Source organism: Triticum urartu, chromosome 1A, assembly GCF_056163025.1.
Source record: "Triticum urartu cultivar PI428250 chromosome 1A, HENAU_Tu73, whole genome shotgun sequence".
Taxonomy (NCBI): Eukaryota; Viridiplantae; Streptophyta; class Magnoliopsida; order Poales; family Poaceae; genus Triticum; species Triticum urartu.
The window spans coordinates 206,776,444-206,791,211 of record NC_141873.1 but is presented as its reverse complement, the minus strand read 5'-3'; the positions used below and the strand labels follow the sequence as shown (position 1 = coordinate 206,791,211).

General features: G+C 46.6%; 1 protein-coding gene across 2 annotated transcripts; it reads left to right on the top strand.

Annotated features, from left to right (window-relative positions):
• The first annotated feature begins 1,653 nt into the window (after nucleotides 1-1,653).
• Nucleotides 1,654-12,626, top strand: LOC125553218 (Pseudouridine synthase family protein). Of its 2 annotated transcripts, XM_048717018.2 has the most exons (6): nucleotides 1,654-1,811; nucleotides 1,918-2,038; nucleotides 9,600-9,739; nucleotides 9,848-10,210; nucleotides 10,317-10,379; nucleotides 12,260-12,626. In XM_048717018.2, exons 1-6 carry the CDS (start codon nucleotides 1,737-1,739, stop codon nucleotides 12,494-12,496), a joined length of 999 nt encoding a protein of 332 aa, XP_048572975.1. In that variant the 5' UTR covers nucleotides 1,654-1,736; the 3' UTR covers nucleotides 12,497-12,626. The 2 variants fall into 2 exon arrangements, with proteins under 2 accessions (XP_048572975.1, XP_048572984.1); XM_048717027.2 differs by lacking the exons at nucleotides 1,654-1,811; nucleotides 1,918-2,038 and adding an exon at nucleotides 2,055-2,196.
• The last annotated feature ends 2,142 nt before the right edge of the window (nucleotides 12,627-14,768 follow it).

The following is a 14,768-nucleotide window of genomic DNA, read 5'->3' as shown; positions in this document are numbered from 1 at the left end:
TGGTCTCTTTTCCGCGGAGTCCGGGAAGTGAACACGATTTGGGTTATGTTTGAACGTAAGTAGCTTCAGGATCACTTCTTGATCATTTCTAGCTTCACGATCGTTGTGTAGCTTCTCATCTTAGTCTTATTTGCGTATGTTAGCCACCATTTTAGCTTAGTGCTTGCTGCAGCTCCACCTCACTACCTTATCCTACCCATAAGCTTAAATAGTCTTGATCTCGCGGGTGTGAGATTGCTGAGTCCTTGTGACTCACGGATACTTCCAAACAGTTGCAGGTGCCGATGATACCAGTGCAGGTGATGCTACCGAACTCAAGTAGGAGTTCGACGAGGACCTTGGTCGTTACTATGTTTCGTTTCCTGATGATCAGTAGTGGAGCCCAGTTGGGACGATCAGGGATCTAGCATTTGGGGTTGTCTTCTTTTATTTTGGTTCTGTAGTCATACCTTGATTGTACTCTGGATGATGTATGTTTAACTTGTTATTTGTGTGAAGTGGCGATTGTAAGCCAACTCTGTATCCCTCTCTTATATAGTACATGAGATTGTGTGAAGATTACTCCTCTTGTGACAAAACCACCATGCGGTTATGTCTCTAAGTCGTGCCTCGATACGTGGGAGATATAGCCGCATCGTGGGTGCTACAAGAGCCATGGGAAACCAGTTCGCCATGACTTTCTCGTCGTCGTTGGCCGCCTCGATGCTCAGCTCATAGAGCTGCAAGAACTCCGCAGGGTCAGGGAAGCCATCGTAGCGAGGAGGTAGGTCTGGCTTGAACTTGCCTAGCCAAACAACGCCACGCAGCTCCGGAGTGAAGGCGTGGCAGCCCGCCGTGGCCACCGGGGCCCTTTGCAGAGGCGGGGCCTGCTCTCGATGCCCGCGCACCGCCATCGCAGGCGGCACGCGGTCTTGATGTGATGGCGCCGGGAGTGCAGGAGCGTTTTCTTGCGGCCGGGGAACTTCTTGGTAGCTTCCTTCTTCGCGCGCGGGTGCCCGACGCGGGGGCACGCCGAGGGGCCGCGCGTCTTGTTGCCAGGGCGCCGCCTTGGTGCGGAGGTGGCGGAGGCACTCCAGGGCTACGTCATCCGCGACTGAAGAAGGGCGAGGTAGCGAGAGAGATAGTGTGGGTGAGCCCCCAGCTGTGCTGACGAGCTTGGCGATGCGGTCCAGCCAGTCCTCGTAGAGGTCGTCGACCAGGCGGTAGTGCAGGAGCTCGTGTGCCGTGAGTAGCGCGGCCTGCGCGTTCGTGGGCGCGCGACGAGCGTGGGACAATGAGCCGGCCGGAGTCAGCGATGGGGTGGCGGTGCGGCCGTCCTGCCGCACCGAGGGGTGCAACAAAGATGCTTGCTGCTCGTTTCCCGCCGGGCCAGTGACGGCGTTGGTGGTGGGTGATGAAGGACGACGGGGAGGCCCGCCAACAGGGGCTGTTTGAGCGACGTGAGCGGTCAGGGCGGCCCGGCTCTCGACGCGAGCTCCACCTCCTTGCATGACAACGAAGGAGGAGGCCCGTCTCATGGCGTGTGTCATGAAGGACTCCATGCGCACGCACGACGAGCGTCAATGGAAGGGCCTCGAGGAGATGACGGCCCTCTCCGCGACCGATCAATCGGTCGAGCGAGCGTCCTCCTTTGCTTTTTTTTTTTGAACTTTCCTCCTTTGCTTTCTTTGTTTGGAAAAGCCATCTCCGCTGCTCGTTCTTTTTTTTCTTGAGCCGCATCAGATTGAGAATTGGATATGCTGGGTTCAGCCGTCCTCCGGCTCGCCACCCCGCCTCGCGCCGCCGTCTCCGCTGCTGCCGGAAACATCTCGGTATAAGCCTTTTCCTCCTGTCGTTCTGCGCACTCCTTCCTACGGTCTACATACACATCTCACATGGAGTGGCTTCTTGGTCTGTATATTCGACGGGCGGCGACAGCTCGTGGATGGCAGCCTCCGCGCTGTGCTGCACCCGGGGGCGGACGACGCAGATTCAGCGGCGGCGGGGTGCTCGCACAAGTGGCGGATGGTGATCGCCTACGACGGTACCAAGTTCAAAGGTTTTCTCGCCCCTCTTCTCTGCACCCGGATTCTTTAGATCGGTGGTGTTTGTGTATTCGATCATTATTAGATTCTTGGGGGTGGTGATGAATGGTTATCGGCGCTACCTAAGGACGGTTGCATCGAAGGGAGAAGAGAAAGCAAATGGTTGCAGAAGGTAGGTTTTCTATTACCGGGGACCACTAGTTTGCCATCGGACCAACTATTTGCCATATGATTAGAATGTCCATTTTAACTGAGTGTGCGTACATGGGCCTGGTGGAATTGTTAGCTTCTACTCTCTTCATCCCAAAACATTTGAAGTTTTAGGCTTGTCCTAAGTTAAACTTCTTTAAGCTTGACCAACTTCATAGAAAAAAGTGCTTATATCTACAACATCGTGCGTTGCAACGGGAGAAAAAAAATCCACTCATATCTCTAGCTGGGTCAGTTGGACAAACTATGAGTGGCCGGTTGGCAGGTTATGAGATCGAACCCTCCCATCAGCAATTTTATTTTTCTCCGGACCTGGCCCACAGTGCGCTGCTAGATGGGCTTTCTTCGTTGAGCCAAAACGGGTGGCAAATAATGAAACCAAATAGCTTATGTGAAATTAATTGAAGCGGGACCAAACGAAACGGAACGAAACCAAGAATATCACCTCCTTTTACTAGTAGTTATATTATATATATATATATATATTATATGACAAATGTTTCCTACAAGCAGTGGTAGTTACCACCACTTACGTTTTGTATGTTGTACGTAGTATCTGTCAAAACCGAGAGTATGTACGCGTAGTATGTAGTATATAACAATGTTTGGGTAGTATATATACTACTTTTTAGGTAGTATGACCAAATTTTGAGTATACTCCTTTTTACATATAAATATGTACGTATTTCGTGAATATAACAAAACTATGGGCTGATATGAAATATTTTCATGGACCTTGCTTTGAAATATCTTAAATATATTATATGAACATATTTAGAATGATAAATTAGTATATATAATACTTCATGATAATATATATATGTTATGTTGAGTCTAATGAACCTAATTTGGTATTGTAGATGTTGGTATATTTTTCTACAAACTTGGTCAAACTTAAAGAAGTTTGACTTAGGACCAACCTAAAACATCAAATATTTTGGAACGGAGGGAGTAGTAGTCTTGTTCCGTGTTTTCTAGAGACAGATTGATAATTACGATTTGTTTCTAGCTAATAGATCTAGCAGATTAGTTGCATTTTTCTTTTTTCAAGATTCAAGATGTATTTTGTGATGAAAACATATTTTTTGTGCCACGTAACATGTTTCTTGATCAATGGAAGCATCATTTTTCTAGTACGTTGGAAATATATTTGTTCGCTAGATGGAAACAGTTTTCGTGACCAATATTAACGTTTTTTCTTTGCAATGGTAATATTTTCAAGTACTTTGGAAACAAGTTTTTCTGTGTGTAACAGAGTCAAATTGTATGATTTTTTTGCTTTGGTTGAAACAATATAGCAGACACTGATAGTGGTTGAAACAAAAAATTACTACAAGAAGCAAAATGAATAAGATACAACTTCACTAAAAGAAACAAAAGTACATGTGAGTGAAGCACATACAAGGTAGTGATTTCAGAAGAACGAGTGTAGAAATAAAGGAAGCACATGGTGGTAGTGGTTGAAGTAAAAATTTACTGCCATAGAAACATGCGTGAGAAATATAAGTAGGCTTCGTGGCTGGCACGAAGCAACATTCTTGGGCAATGGAAGCTTAGAAAGTTGATTTTACAAAGGCATGCTTGCCGGGCAACATTTGGGGTCAAAAAATTTGTGGTTTGCGAATCAGTTTAATAAAAACAAATTTAGGTTGAGCGCGCTCATAACATCTTTGAAATGAAGTACCGCGAAACAACTTTTCAATACACTGTGCGTAGGATTGGTTTACCGGAGGGAAGAGTTTACCAGAAATAACGGGGCAATTATGCGATATTTCTTCTTATCTTGTCAATTTTATTATGAATGCCTTTTTTTGTTGTCATTTTGTTGGTTTTGAGGTTTTACTGTTGTGTCATTTATGACACTAACTACCGTACACCGCTAGGACGTGCTTTAACCATTGGATATTTATATTTGAATTTGGCCTAGTGATGATTCATTTCGTGAGTATCCAAAGAATCGATGGTGATCTTAAGTAGCATACGGTCCTTGACATTTATGGTTACACTTATTGGGGTGAACTTTGTAAACTATAGCCCCAGAGAAGGAGGTAGTTCTTTTTAGGATCTTGAGACATTGATGTACGTGTATATGTGCCTACCACCTCTCCTACATTACCAGCAATACTAGAAGCAGCACACACAGTTCGTCATGAGGGCATTCAAAAAACGTTACATCGGCTTCGGGCTGATTTCCATGTACCACAGGCCCGCAAGTTGGTTAAGGAGTTTGTGCAGATTTGTGTGAGATGTCAACGCCACAAATGGGATCATTTACACCCTGCAGGCCTGTTGCAGCCATTGCCAGTCCCACAACAAATATGGGACGGCATATCTATGGATTTTGTGGAGGGGTTCCCGCGTGTGCACGGCAAATCGGTCATACTTACAGTAGTGGACAGTTTCTCTAAATACACACACTTTATTCCTTTGGCACACCCTTATCCTCTACTTCCGTAGCAAGAGTATTCTTTGATGAGGTGGTTCTTGCACGGGATGCCAACATTGATTGTCAGTGATCGACTGATCGTGATCCAATTTTCACTAGCCGCTTTTGAGAGGGACTCTTTCAGTTGGCTGGTGCACAGCTTAAAAAAGGCTCAGCTTTTCATCCCCAGTCTGATGGTCAGACAAGAGGCCGTGAACAAAGTGATTGCTATGTACTTACGCTGCCTTTCAGGTGATCGGCCCCGACAATGGCTTGCATGGGCCACTGTTTTTGAGTCGCGACTAGACTAGTCTAAGTTGACGAGTCGCACTGCCAGGGTTGACTCAAACCCCTCGACTAGTCGAGACTAGTCGCGACTAGTCGATTGGCCAGGCTCGACTCGTCACTAGTTGCTACCCCATAATGACTCATCGACTCGAAAACCTTGGCATGGGCTGAGTATTGCTATAATACTTCATATCATTCCCCCTTAAGGAGACACCTTTCAAGGTGGTTTACGGGTGTGACCCTCCATCTTTGCACTCTTATGAGCCAGGCTGTGCCAAACTAACTGCAGTGGATTCTCTTCTCCAAGACCATGATGAATTTCTTGTTGATATTAGGATTGATTCCTGCAGGCACAACAATACTATAAGAGACAATATTGACAGTCCCCGTCGAGGGCTCGGCTTTGAGATTGGACAATGGGTTTGGTTACGTTTACATCATAGTCAGGTGGCATCTTTGGCAATCAAGGCTCACTCTAAGCTAGCTCCCCAATTCTGTGGATCATACCAAGTCATAGAACAGATTGGTTCAGTAGCATCGTCTCAAACTTCCAGAGAAAGCTCGGATTCATGATGTCTTTCATGTTAGCTTATTGAAGCCTTACCATGGTCGGGTGTGTCCTGTTCCAGAGAAGGCCCTCAAATCTCGCGTGACTCAGGGGTAAACTGCAAATTCTCATCTAATGGCAGGGACTACCAGCTACTGGAGCTTCTTGGGAAGAGGCTGGGGAATTACAGAAGATATATCCACAATTCCAGCTCAAGGACGAGCTGCTTCTCAAGGAAGGGAGAGATGTCATGTGGGGATCTACGTATCAGAGGAGGAAACATGCATCCAGACCTCCAGCTTAAAAGGCTAAGGAATCCTAGTACTAGTTGGCTGCAGCACGAGTCCATGTCCCACAAGTGTCTTAGTAGTTGCACGTTCAGTTTAGGGAAGAGTCTTAGTCCAACTTTGCCTTTGAGTCCTATGTGTAAGGTCAACCCTATATAATGAGGCAGCCATCGTTATTATTTTTCGCGAATATTCTAGGCGTGTATCATTGCATTGATAGGGGAAAGAAACATTAGTTAGGCAGCCCACAAACAACGTACACAACTAGGAGATGATGTGGGTGCCAATGAGCAGATAGAAGGGGGGATGCTCAGCCCCAGATACAAGAGATTATGTTACAGGTAAAATGGTGTCTAAGCCTTTGGTGCCAGCCCATGTCCAATGCCACGCCTCCTCTTTGACAGTCTTGATGATCTTGTGAGTTATTATGAGTCAAGTCAAGAAGTCTAATCCCCAATCATGATCTCTCCGTTTCTGCCTGACGTAATTCTGTGCCCTGTCCCCTGCACCTCTCCTGCTACCATGGCTCCACCAACAGGGGGACGCACGGGTCCTAGTCCCCAGCCTCCTACCTATCACAATCATCGTCTACGCTCAACCCATGCTCGTGACACATGTTGTTTTCTTTTTTGCCCTTATCTGATTAGTGCACTTATTTCCTAATATTTTTGTATTAGCACATCAGGTTGCACGCCCCTTGAATGTGACCAAACGATCAACTATGTTCCAATGAAACTCAGTAGTTCCAGCCAAGATGAAGGCCTTTAATTCAGATAGCTCCTCGTCACTATCCCCTTGCTGCCGCAAGTTCTCAAAGAGGGGAAACTGTGGACTGGAGATGGCGCATAGATCGGCTGTTCTTTCGTCAGCATTGCAACATGATAAAGCATCTGCCACAATGTTCTGGCAACCAGGGCGAAATTCGACACATAAATCAAATCAGAGGAGCTTGCTCACCCAATGATGCTGTGGAATAGTTGACAGACGTTGATCCAACAACAAATTCAAACTATAATGATCTGTGCGAACAAGAAAGGATCTTTCCCATAAATATGGCCGCCAATGACACACAGCCTGCATTAAGCCAATGAGCTCACGTTCATAAGCAGCAAGATGCATGTGTTGAGGAGCAATCTGTTTACTGAAGAAAGCCACAGGACCATTTCCTTGATGTAACACATTCTACCACAAAGTCCAAGCTGAAATCAGGCAATTGTAGCACAGGAGATGATACAAGAGCCTTTTTCAGAACATGGAACGATGTTTCTGCTTTGTTCATCCAAGCAAATCCCGCCTTCAATAACATTGTAAGGGGAGCCGCAAGTGTACCAAAATCCTTGATGAAGCGGTGGTAATACCCAGCCAGACCTAAAAATCCATGCAACACAGAGCGAGGAAATGGCTGTGTTATGAAAGCAACTTATCTCTATTGAAGGCCCAAGGGGCATATATACATTACACATGACTTGGGATACAAGGAAAGTAAACATGGCCTAATAGAACTCTTAGACCAATACTAATATTTGCCAACACCACCCCTCAAATGCAAAGCGTATGCAATGGCAATGCATTTGAAGTGTAACACTAAAAAAAATGATAATCCAAATCCGCGTCTTGAGAGTGTCGTCGTAGCATGAAGAGTCTTCAAAACCTGTCGAGTCAAGCCAAAGGGAAGAACGGAGAGATGGCACATCAGAGGAAGACACCACATTACTTGAAGATACAAGAGAAGTATCAAGAGAAGATGAGTTGTCAAAAAAGTGGGCACATCAAGAGAATAAAGCATTGCGCAGAGAATCATAGCCTACTACAACCGAGGACGAAAGAAGCGCGGTGGCTAAGGCACAATGGGCGTAGGTTGATAATGCAAAAAGAGTCCAAAAAATCCTACAGAAAACAACAAGGGCAAGTAGGCCACAAAAGTTGTATAGAAAGGATTAGGACCAGAGAAAGGCTGACAGACAAAAGTATGGTGGACTCGCATGGCATGAGAAACACTAGATATCAACGGATTTGGTGGATGCAGCGGAAAATATAGACTAGAAAGCAATTATACTAGAGAGTAGTGGAAGAAACATGATTTTTCTATATGATGCCTCACGGGAAACAGAGGAGCCAGCAACCTCACATATTATAGGAGTCCAAAACTGGGCTTGAAGCTGCAGCGGGCCAAGCAGGAGAAATCCATGGTGGACAACACCGTCAAGGAATCAGTTCGTGGCTGGGTAAGCAGAGCAGTAGCAGCAGGAGAGCAGCACACGTTGGGGCAGCGGGGATGTGAGAAGCCAGGGCGAGGTGAGCGTCGGCACGCGGAAACCGGCGCGGGGAGCAGCGGGGCCCGCGACCTGGAAGTCGACGGCGGCGTTCATTCTGGGAGGGAGTAGCGGCGAGTGCAGGCAGCTGATCCAAGAGTCTTGCGCGGCGAGGCTGGGTGGGGCGACACCACAGGGAGGCGTCGGGAGCCAGCGGTAGGCATGGCCGACTCGAGCTGAAGAAGAAGCGGGTGGACGTCTGGGGCAGCGGCTTGGTGATTGAGGGGCGGCGTCCTCCTGGGGATGGTGGTGACGGCGGACGATCTGGACTGCAACTTGGCGATCTGATCTGGAGCCTGCCGTGCGTTGACCCGGGGCAGAGGCACCCCTCATGTGCAGCGGCCAACGAAGACTGAAAAGAAAATTTGATCGGAGGACAAGCTGCAACTCCGGAGGGGACCTAAAACCTAGGCTCTGATACCATGTTATGAAAACAACTTATCTCTATTGATGGCCCAAGGGGCATATATATATTACACATGACTTGGGTTCAAGGAAAGTAAACATGGCCTAATAGAACTCTTAGACCAATACTAATACTTCCCAACATCGGTCACTACCTGAACCTTTAGTTGGTCCATAGCGACACCTTCACTGTTGATGACGTGGCCCAGATAAATCACTGAGGAGACACCGAATAAGCATTTGGGCCGTTTGAGAAACAAGTGATGATCTCAGAAGAAAGCAGAGCACAGATCTGACATGCCTCAAGTGGTCTGACCAAGAAGTGGTATAAATCAAAATATCATCAAAAATGACCAAGACAAACAGGCGGAGGAAAGGGCGTAAGATGTCATTCATGAGAGCCGAATGTTGTCGGGGCGTTATCAATCCAAAAGGCATGACCATGAACCCAAACAATCCTTGGTGGGTCCTAAAAGCCGTCTTTTCCCCATCGGCAGGGTTCATACGCGCTTGATACCCTGATTGTAAATCCAATTTGGTGAAAAAGAGAGTGGGTAGTGATGTCATCTGGGCCTAGCACTTCAGGCGCAGAAACAGGGAGGGTCCCAAATCTGCTTAGAGATAGGCTTTATCTTTAGTTTGCTGGTATATCAAATTAGTTAAGTATTCCCATCGATAACCATCGTGTTAGTTGGAAAGTTGAGTTATTGTATCAGCCGGCCCTATATATATAAAGGGACCTAGGCCTAGTACGTGTGCATCAGAGAATCAATAAAGAAGAAAAGAGGAAGACTTGCCTCCAGTTATCCCCAAATCCTAACTTCCCTGCACCCACGGCACACAAGGATCTACACGGCTACGTTTTCCGGAGCCTGGGCCGTGACAGTATCACTACCCCTTGTTAGCTATTTTATGTTCTATTAGCAACTAGCTGGAGGAAAATTCTGCAATTTTGAAGCAATTTCCTCAAATTAAACCTGTCTATCATCTATATTGTAGTTATATATAGTTGCTTGACTCCATACTAACATTACTAAGATTGGGTACATAACTTCAGAATTTTGAAATCTCAACTGATTCTCAAATTACTATTGTTCTTAGGTTGGCAGTATCAACCATCACCTCCAACTATACAATGCTTTCTAGAGAAAGCACTGATACGCATCACGAAGCTCGACCGGAAGGAGCTTTGTTTGGTTGGTGCAGGAAGGACAGATACAGGTGTTCATGCACAGGGTCAGGTTTAATTATCTTATTACACTGGAACACGGTCTCAAATGTACTTGTATATCCTTCATTGTTGGTAGGCTTAAAAATGCTGTGATAACACGTCATATGTTGTTTTGCAGGTGGCACATTTCACCACGCCGTTTGCCTACCATTGTCTCGACAGCTTTCATTCTGCAATCAACGGGCTTCTGCCTCCTGATATCCGAGTTAGAGAAATTAGCGCAGCTTGTCCAGAATTCCATGCTCGCACATCCACAAAGAGCAAAATATATCATTACAAGATCTATAACGAAGCAGTTATGGACCCCTTCCATACTAATTATGCTTACCACAGTGCACATAAACTTAATCCACATGCTATGCAGGAGGCTGCAAATCATTTTGTTGGAGTACATGACTTCACATCTTTCGCTAATGCAGTACATAATGATCGTGTGCGCAGTCCAATAAAGAAGATATCACGCTTTGATGTTACTAAGATGGTGACTTATTATCCCACGAGTTTGATTTTCTACTACCCTTACGAGTTCAGTATCACCTGCTTGATTTGTGTTTTGTTTGACCTGACATTTTCTGGTTGCCGTACAGGATGCTATCATACAACTCGAGGTTGAAGGCACTGGCTTTTTGTACAGACAAGTGAGGAACATGGTAATTTTGATCTCTTGTTTAATCATGTGCCTAAGTTAAGTTATTTTTGCATGTCGCATCACCTGAACAGAATTAAAGAGCTGTGAGTAGTACGGTAGTAGGGGCCTGGTACCTTTTGCTTGCCTTTGTTGATTCATGTGCTAGCCCTTGCATGGAACAAACTGAGTGTAACACAACCTCCTAACAATTTTTCATATAATCTTACCATATAAGCATTGAAGAACTTATCATGACCCTTTTACTTTTGAAAATGTTGTATGTATTAATTAAGATAACACAGAGTCATTACAATCATGCCGCACCAGGTCCAACACGGAGGTCGGAGCTGACTGCGCGTATACACCACTACACGCCCTTCTCTACTGAACCTAGCTAAACCAACTTGCCGTGATCCTTAATAAGCATGGAACGTGGTATATGGCTGCATGTGATACAAGCGCCTTAGCCAACTCATGGGAACAATTGTCATTCTTTTACTTTTTACCTTGTCCCTAAAAATAGAATAATCGATGAAGCATAACAGCAGTTCATACAACTGGGTTACTTTATCATAGATCGAATGTACAATGGGTATCTAATGATTGGATCATATGCCCAACTTACGCACTAGTATTTGCAGCTTTTGCGAGGGAGAAGATTATATTTATCTCACTAACTCAACAGGAAATATCTTTAGGGAATTGACTACCAGACACTTTTCTTTCTTGAAAAGGGGTTTGTACCCCCGGCCTCTGCAGCGATTGATGCACAAAACGCTTTTATTACAAAGTTATAGAATGTAGTAAGATAATGTAAACAGGACATACACGACGACATCAAACAATAGATATTGCGCAAGGCACTTAACATTACTAATCCTATTGCTAAGCCGACACCTAAATTGGCTGAATATAGTCCATGCGACCATCTCCAAGTGGCTGCACGCAGAGTCCAGATGCTCCCGAGCCTCCGATAGTATGCTGAAGCAAACATTTATTTTTAATCTCTAGATCTTCCACCCTGATTTTTTGGCTGGCAAATAATGCTCCACTTTGTGAGCTGATATTTGCGTTTATGCTCATCCGATTGCTAAAAGAAACTGGATTTGTGTTAGTCCAATCTTAAAAGACGTTGCTCCCTAAACACCATCGCCACCATCTCGTCTGATGTTGGGGGAGCAATGCCACCACACGTCACTGGTCGCCTGCGCCGCTGGCCCCGCTGCCACTGCCTCTCCACCGGCCGCCCACACCACTGCCGCCTTGCTGCCACACCACGCCGACCACCAACGCCGCACCCGCCGCTATCCGTCATCTGCCAGTAGCGCCACCGCAGCATCACCGCCTTGCCGGTACACATCACTGGCCGCCCGCAACGCCACCACCGGCTGCTAGACGTTCACGCCGCCCCACCGTGCCGCCGGTTGCCGGAGCTCCGCCGGTGTCTTTGTGCACACTAGAGGGAAAGATATGAAGAGATTAGCCACTGACATGTGGGACACATATGTCAGGCTTAGTTTAGGGAGAGGTTTATAGGGGAACTGCTACAGCCGCACACCTGTGAAACCCAATAAAATTATTGGGAGAGCCTCCAAACGCACTTATAGGGGAAGGTTTTTGAGGGAACTTCTGAATTCTAAGGCCCTCTTTTGTTAAGACCGGTGGCTGAGAGCGCAAGAGTAGAGCTATATTTGAGCTTATAAAGTGGTAGCCTTCTTTTGTGGCGGAGATAATTTATTTTCACGTAATGTTATTGCAAACATCGGTTGCTATGCTATGTTATTTCGGACTTGATATCTTGCTGTACTATATTTTACCTGCGATCATCATCACTCTCCCCCCACGCTCGAAATCCCTGATGTTTGTGCCACAGAACAACTCGATAATATGTTGGCAATGCAGGTAGCTTTGCTAATTCAAGTTGGAAGGGAGGGACTGCCTCCTGAAATCGTCCCGGGAATCATTGCGGCAAAGGACCGCAAAGAACTTGCGAAGGTGGCCTTGTCAGCACCACCACATGGATTGTATCTCATGTCAGTTAACTATGACAAAGAAATCTTGAAGCCTCCTGTGGGTTCCCCTCCGGTGAGCTTTGGAAGGACTCATCAGATCAGTAGATGCAAACTTCTGTTTTACTAGTACAAATGTCCGTGCGTTGCAACGGGAGAAAATTTTATATTTATTAATATAAAACACATCCCTTGTTCATTAAAATTGTACGTGCAGATCGCATGCGTTGCAATGGTAATAAATTTGAGCTTGTGTGGTATTCGAGAGTTTACCTGCCGTTGTGCATAGTACATTTGCTCGTGCCTCGTGTTAGAATACAACTTGTATTAGGGTTATGACTCATACTTGGTTTGTAATAATGCTAGGTCAGGGGTGGCTTAGCTCTTATATATACTTCTTATACCGGCATAATATTGTATCAATAATTATTCAATACAATTCTTTTTTTTCGAGGATACGCCAATGGCGTGCCTTAACTTTATAGAAAGAAGAAAATATGTACAAGAGATTACACATCGCTAGTTAGGAGTCACAAACCGACCCTAACCAAGCCTCCACACCACTTCCTAGCTCTACTCGACTACTATGATCGGTTGTCCTCCGAAAGCTCCTGGTTTGGCCCAGGTCCTCAGCTCATTAAAGATAGAGTCTAGTGTGTTCCACTCGTTCTTGATTATGCCTGTGCCAAAGACCCTTACATTCCTTTGCTTCCATATCGTCCAACAGATTAGCATCATGAGGGTGTCAAAGCCTTTCCGAGACTGCTTATCTATTCGCTTTCTCGTATCCGTCCACCACTGCACTAATCTTGAGTCATTTGTTGGGCAAAGGCCGGTCGTCAAACCCATCCTAGTAGTGCAGTGGAACCACACTTGCCGCGAGAACACGCACTGCAGCAAAATGTGGTCAACTGTATTCTCCTCCTGGTCACACATGTAACATTTTGATGCTTGGTCTTGCAATCCGTGCCTAGCTCTCCTGTCCGAGGTCCATAGACGATATTGCACCGCGAGCCACATGAATAGCTCGCACGCAAGCGATGCCCAACACTTCCATATGGTTCCGAAGCAGTGGAATCTGACTCCTCCCTCGCATAGCATCTTGTACGCAGATGATGTCGTGTAGACTCCGGACGTGTTCCAAGCCCAGATGGGGCAGTCCTCGACCTGAGTGTCCAAATGAACTTCCAAGAGAATCTCCCAAAGACCGATGAACTGGGTGAGACCCTCAGTGCATAGGTCACCCACTACATCGTCCATCCATGAATGCATGTACATCGCATCTCACACAAGTCTCCTGTTTGCCACTTGTGTCCGCACCTTTGCCACAACCAAGGGTGCAAAATCTTTAATAGCTGCTCCATGTATCCATCGGTCTTTCCAGAACAAGGTCTTGCCTCCTGAACCAACTTCCCATTTGACAAGGCTTCCAAAAGCTTGATCCACCTTTTTGTCCGAGGTCAAGTTGAGGCCTTGCCACGGCCTGGAATCATCAGTGCGTCTGAGCCATTCCCATCCGAGTCTTAAAGCGATACCGTGCTTAACCAGGTCAATGACACCCAAGCCTCCCAAGTGTTTAGGCCTGCACACTCTAGCCCAGGAGACGACACATTTGCCTCCATTCACCGCCTCGGTTCCGGCCCAGAAAAATGCTCGACACCCCTTGTACACTCTCTCCAGAGCCCATTTAGGTGCCTCTGCTATCATGAGATGATGTGTAGTGCGCCCCCTCATTACTTGATTGACAAGAATGAGCCTCCCCGGCCTCGTCACGAGACCCCTTTGCCATCCTGGCAGGATGTGGAGAGCCGTGTCAACAATTGGCTGTCACTCTGACCTTTTGAGTTGCCTGATGCTAAGCTGGAGCCCAAGGTATTTGCATGGAAAGGTGTCGACTCAATACAATTCTACATGGTATCAGACTTTCGATCCTAGGGTATGGCTAACCTGCCAGTCCCGCCGCCGTCGCCGCCCAACCACTTGAAGCGGCGCACCGCCATCGTTGCCGCCAAGGTCGCCGCGACCATGGCCTCCTCCGCCTCTACCTCTACTCTAGCTCTACCTCCACCAATATCCCCTTCCATCTCCTTCACCGACACCATCTCCGATATTAGCACCTATATCCCCGTAACCCTAGACCTCGCTGCTCACAACTACTACCATTGGCGTCACCTTTTCGACGTCCACCTTGGGCGATGCAACCTCCACTCTCATGTTGTCGATGACTCTCTTCCTCAACTTCATGATCCGCAATGGATCAAGGATGATCTCGCCATTATTCAATGGATCTACATGCGAGTCTCCACAGAGATCTTCAATCTCGTCCACTGTGACGGTGCCTCCGCCGCCGATCTATGGGCAGCCCTTCGTCAGCTCTTCCAGGACAACGTCGACGCTCACGC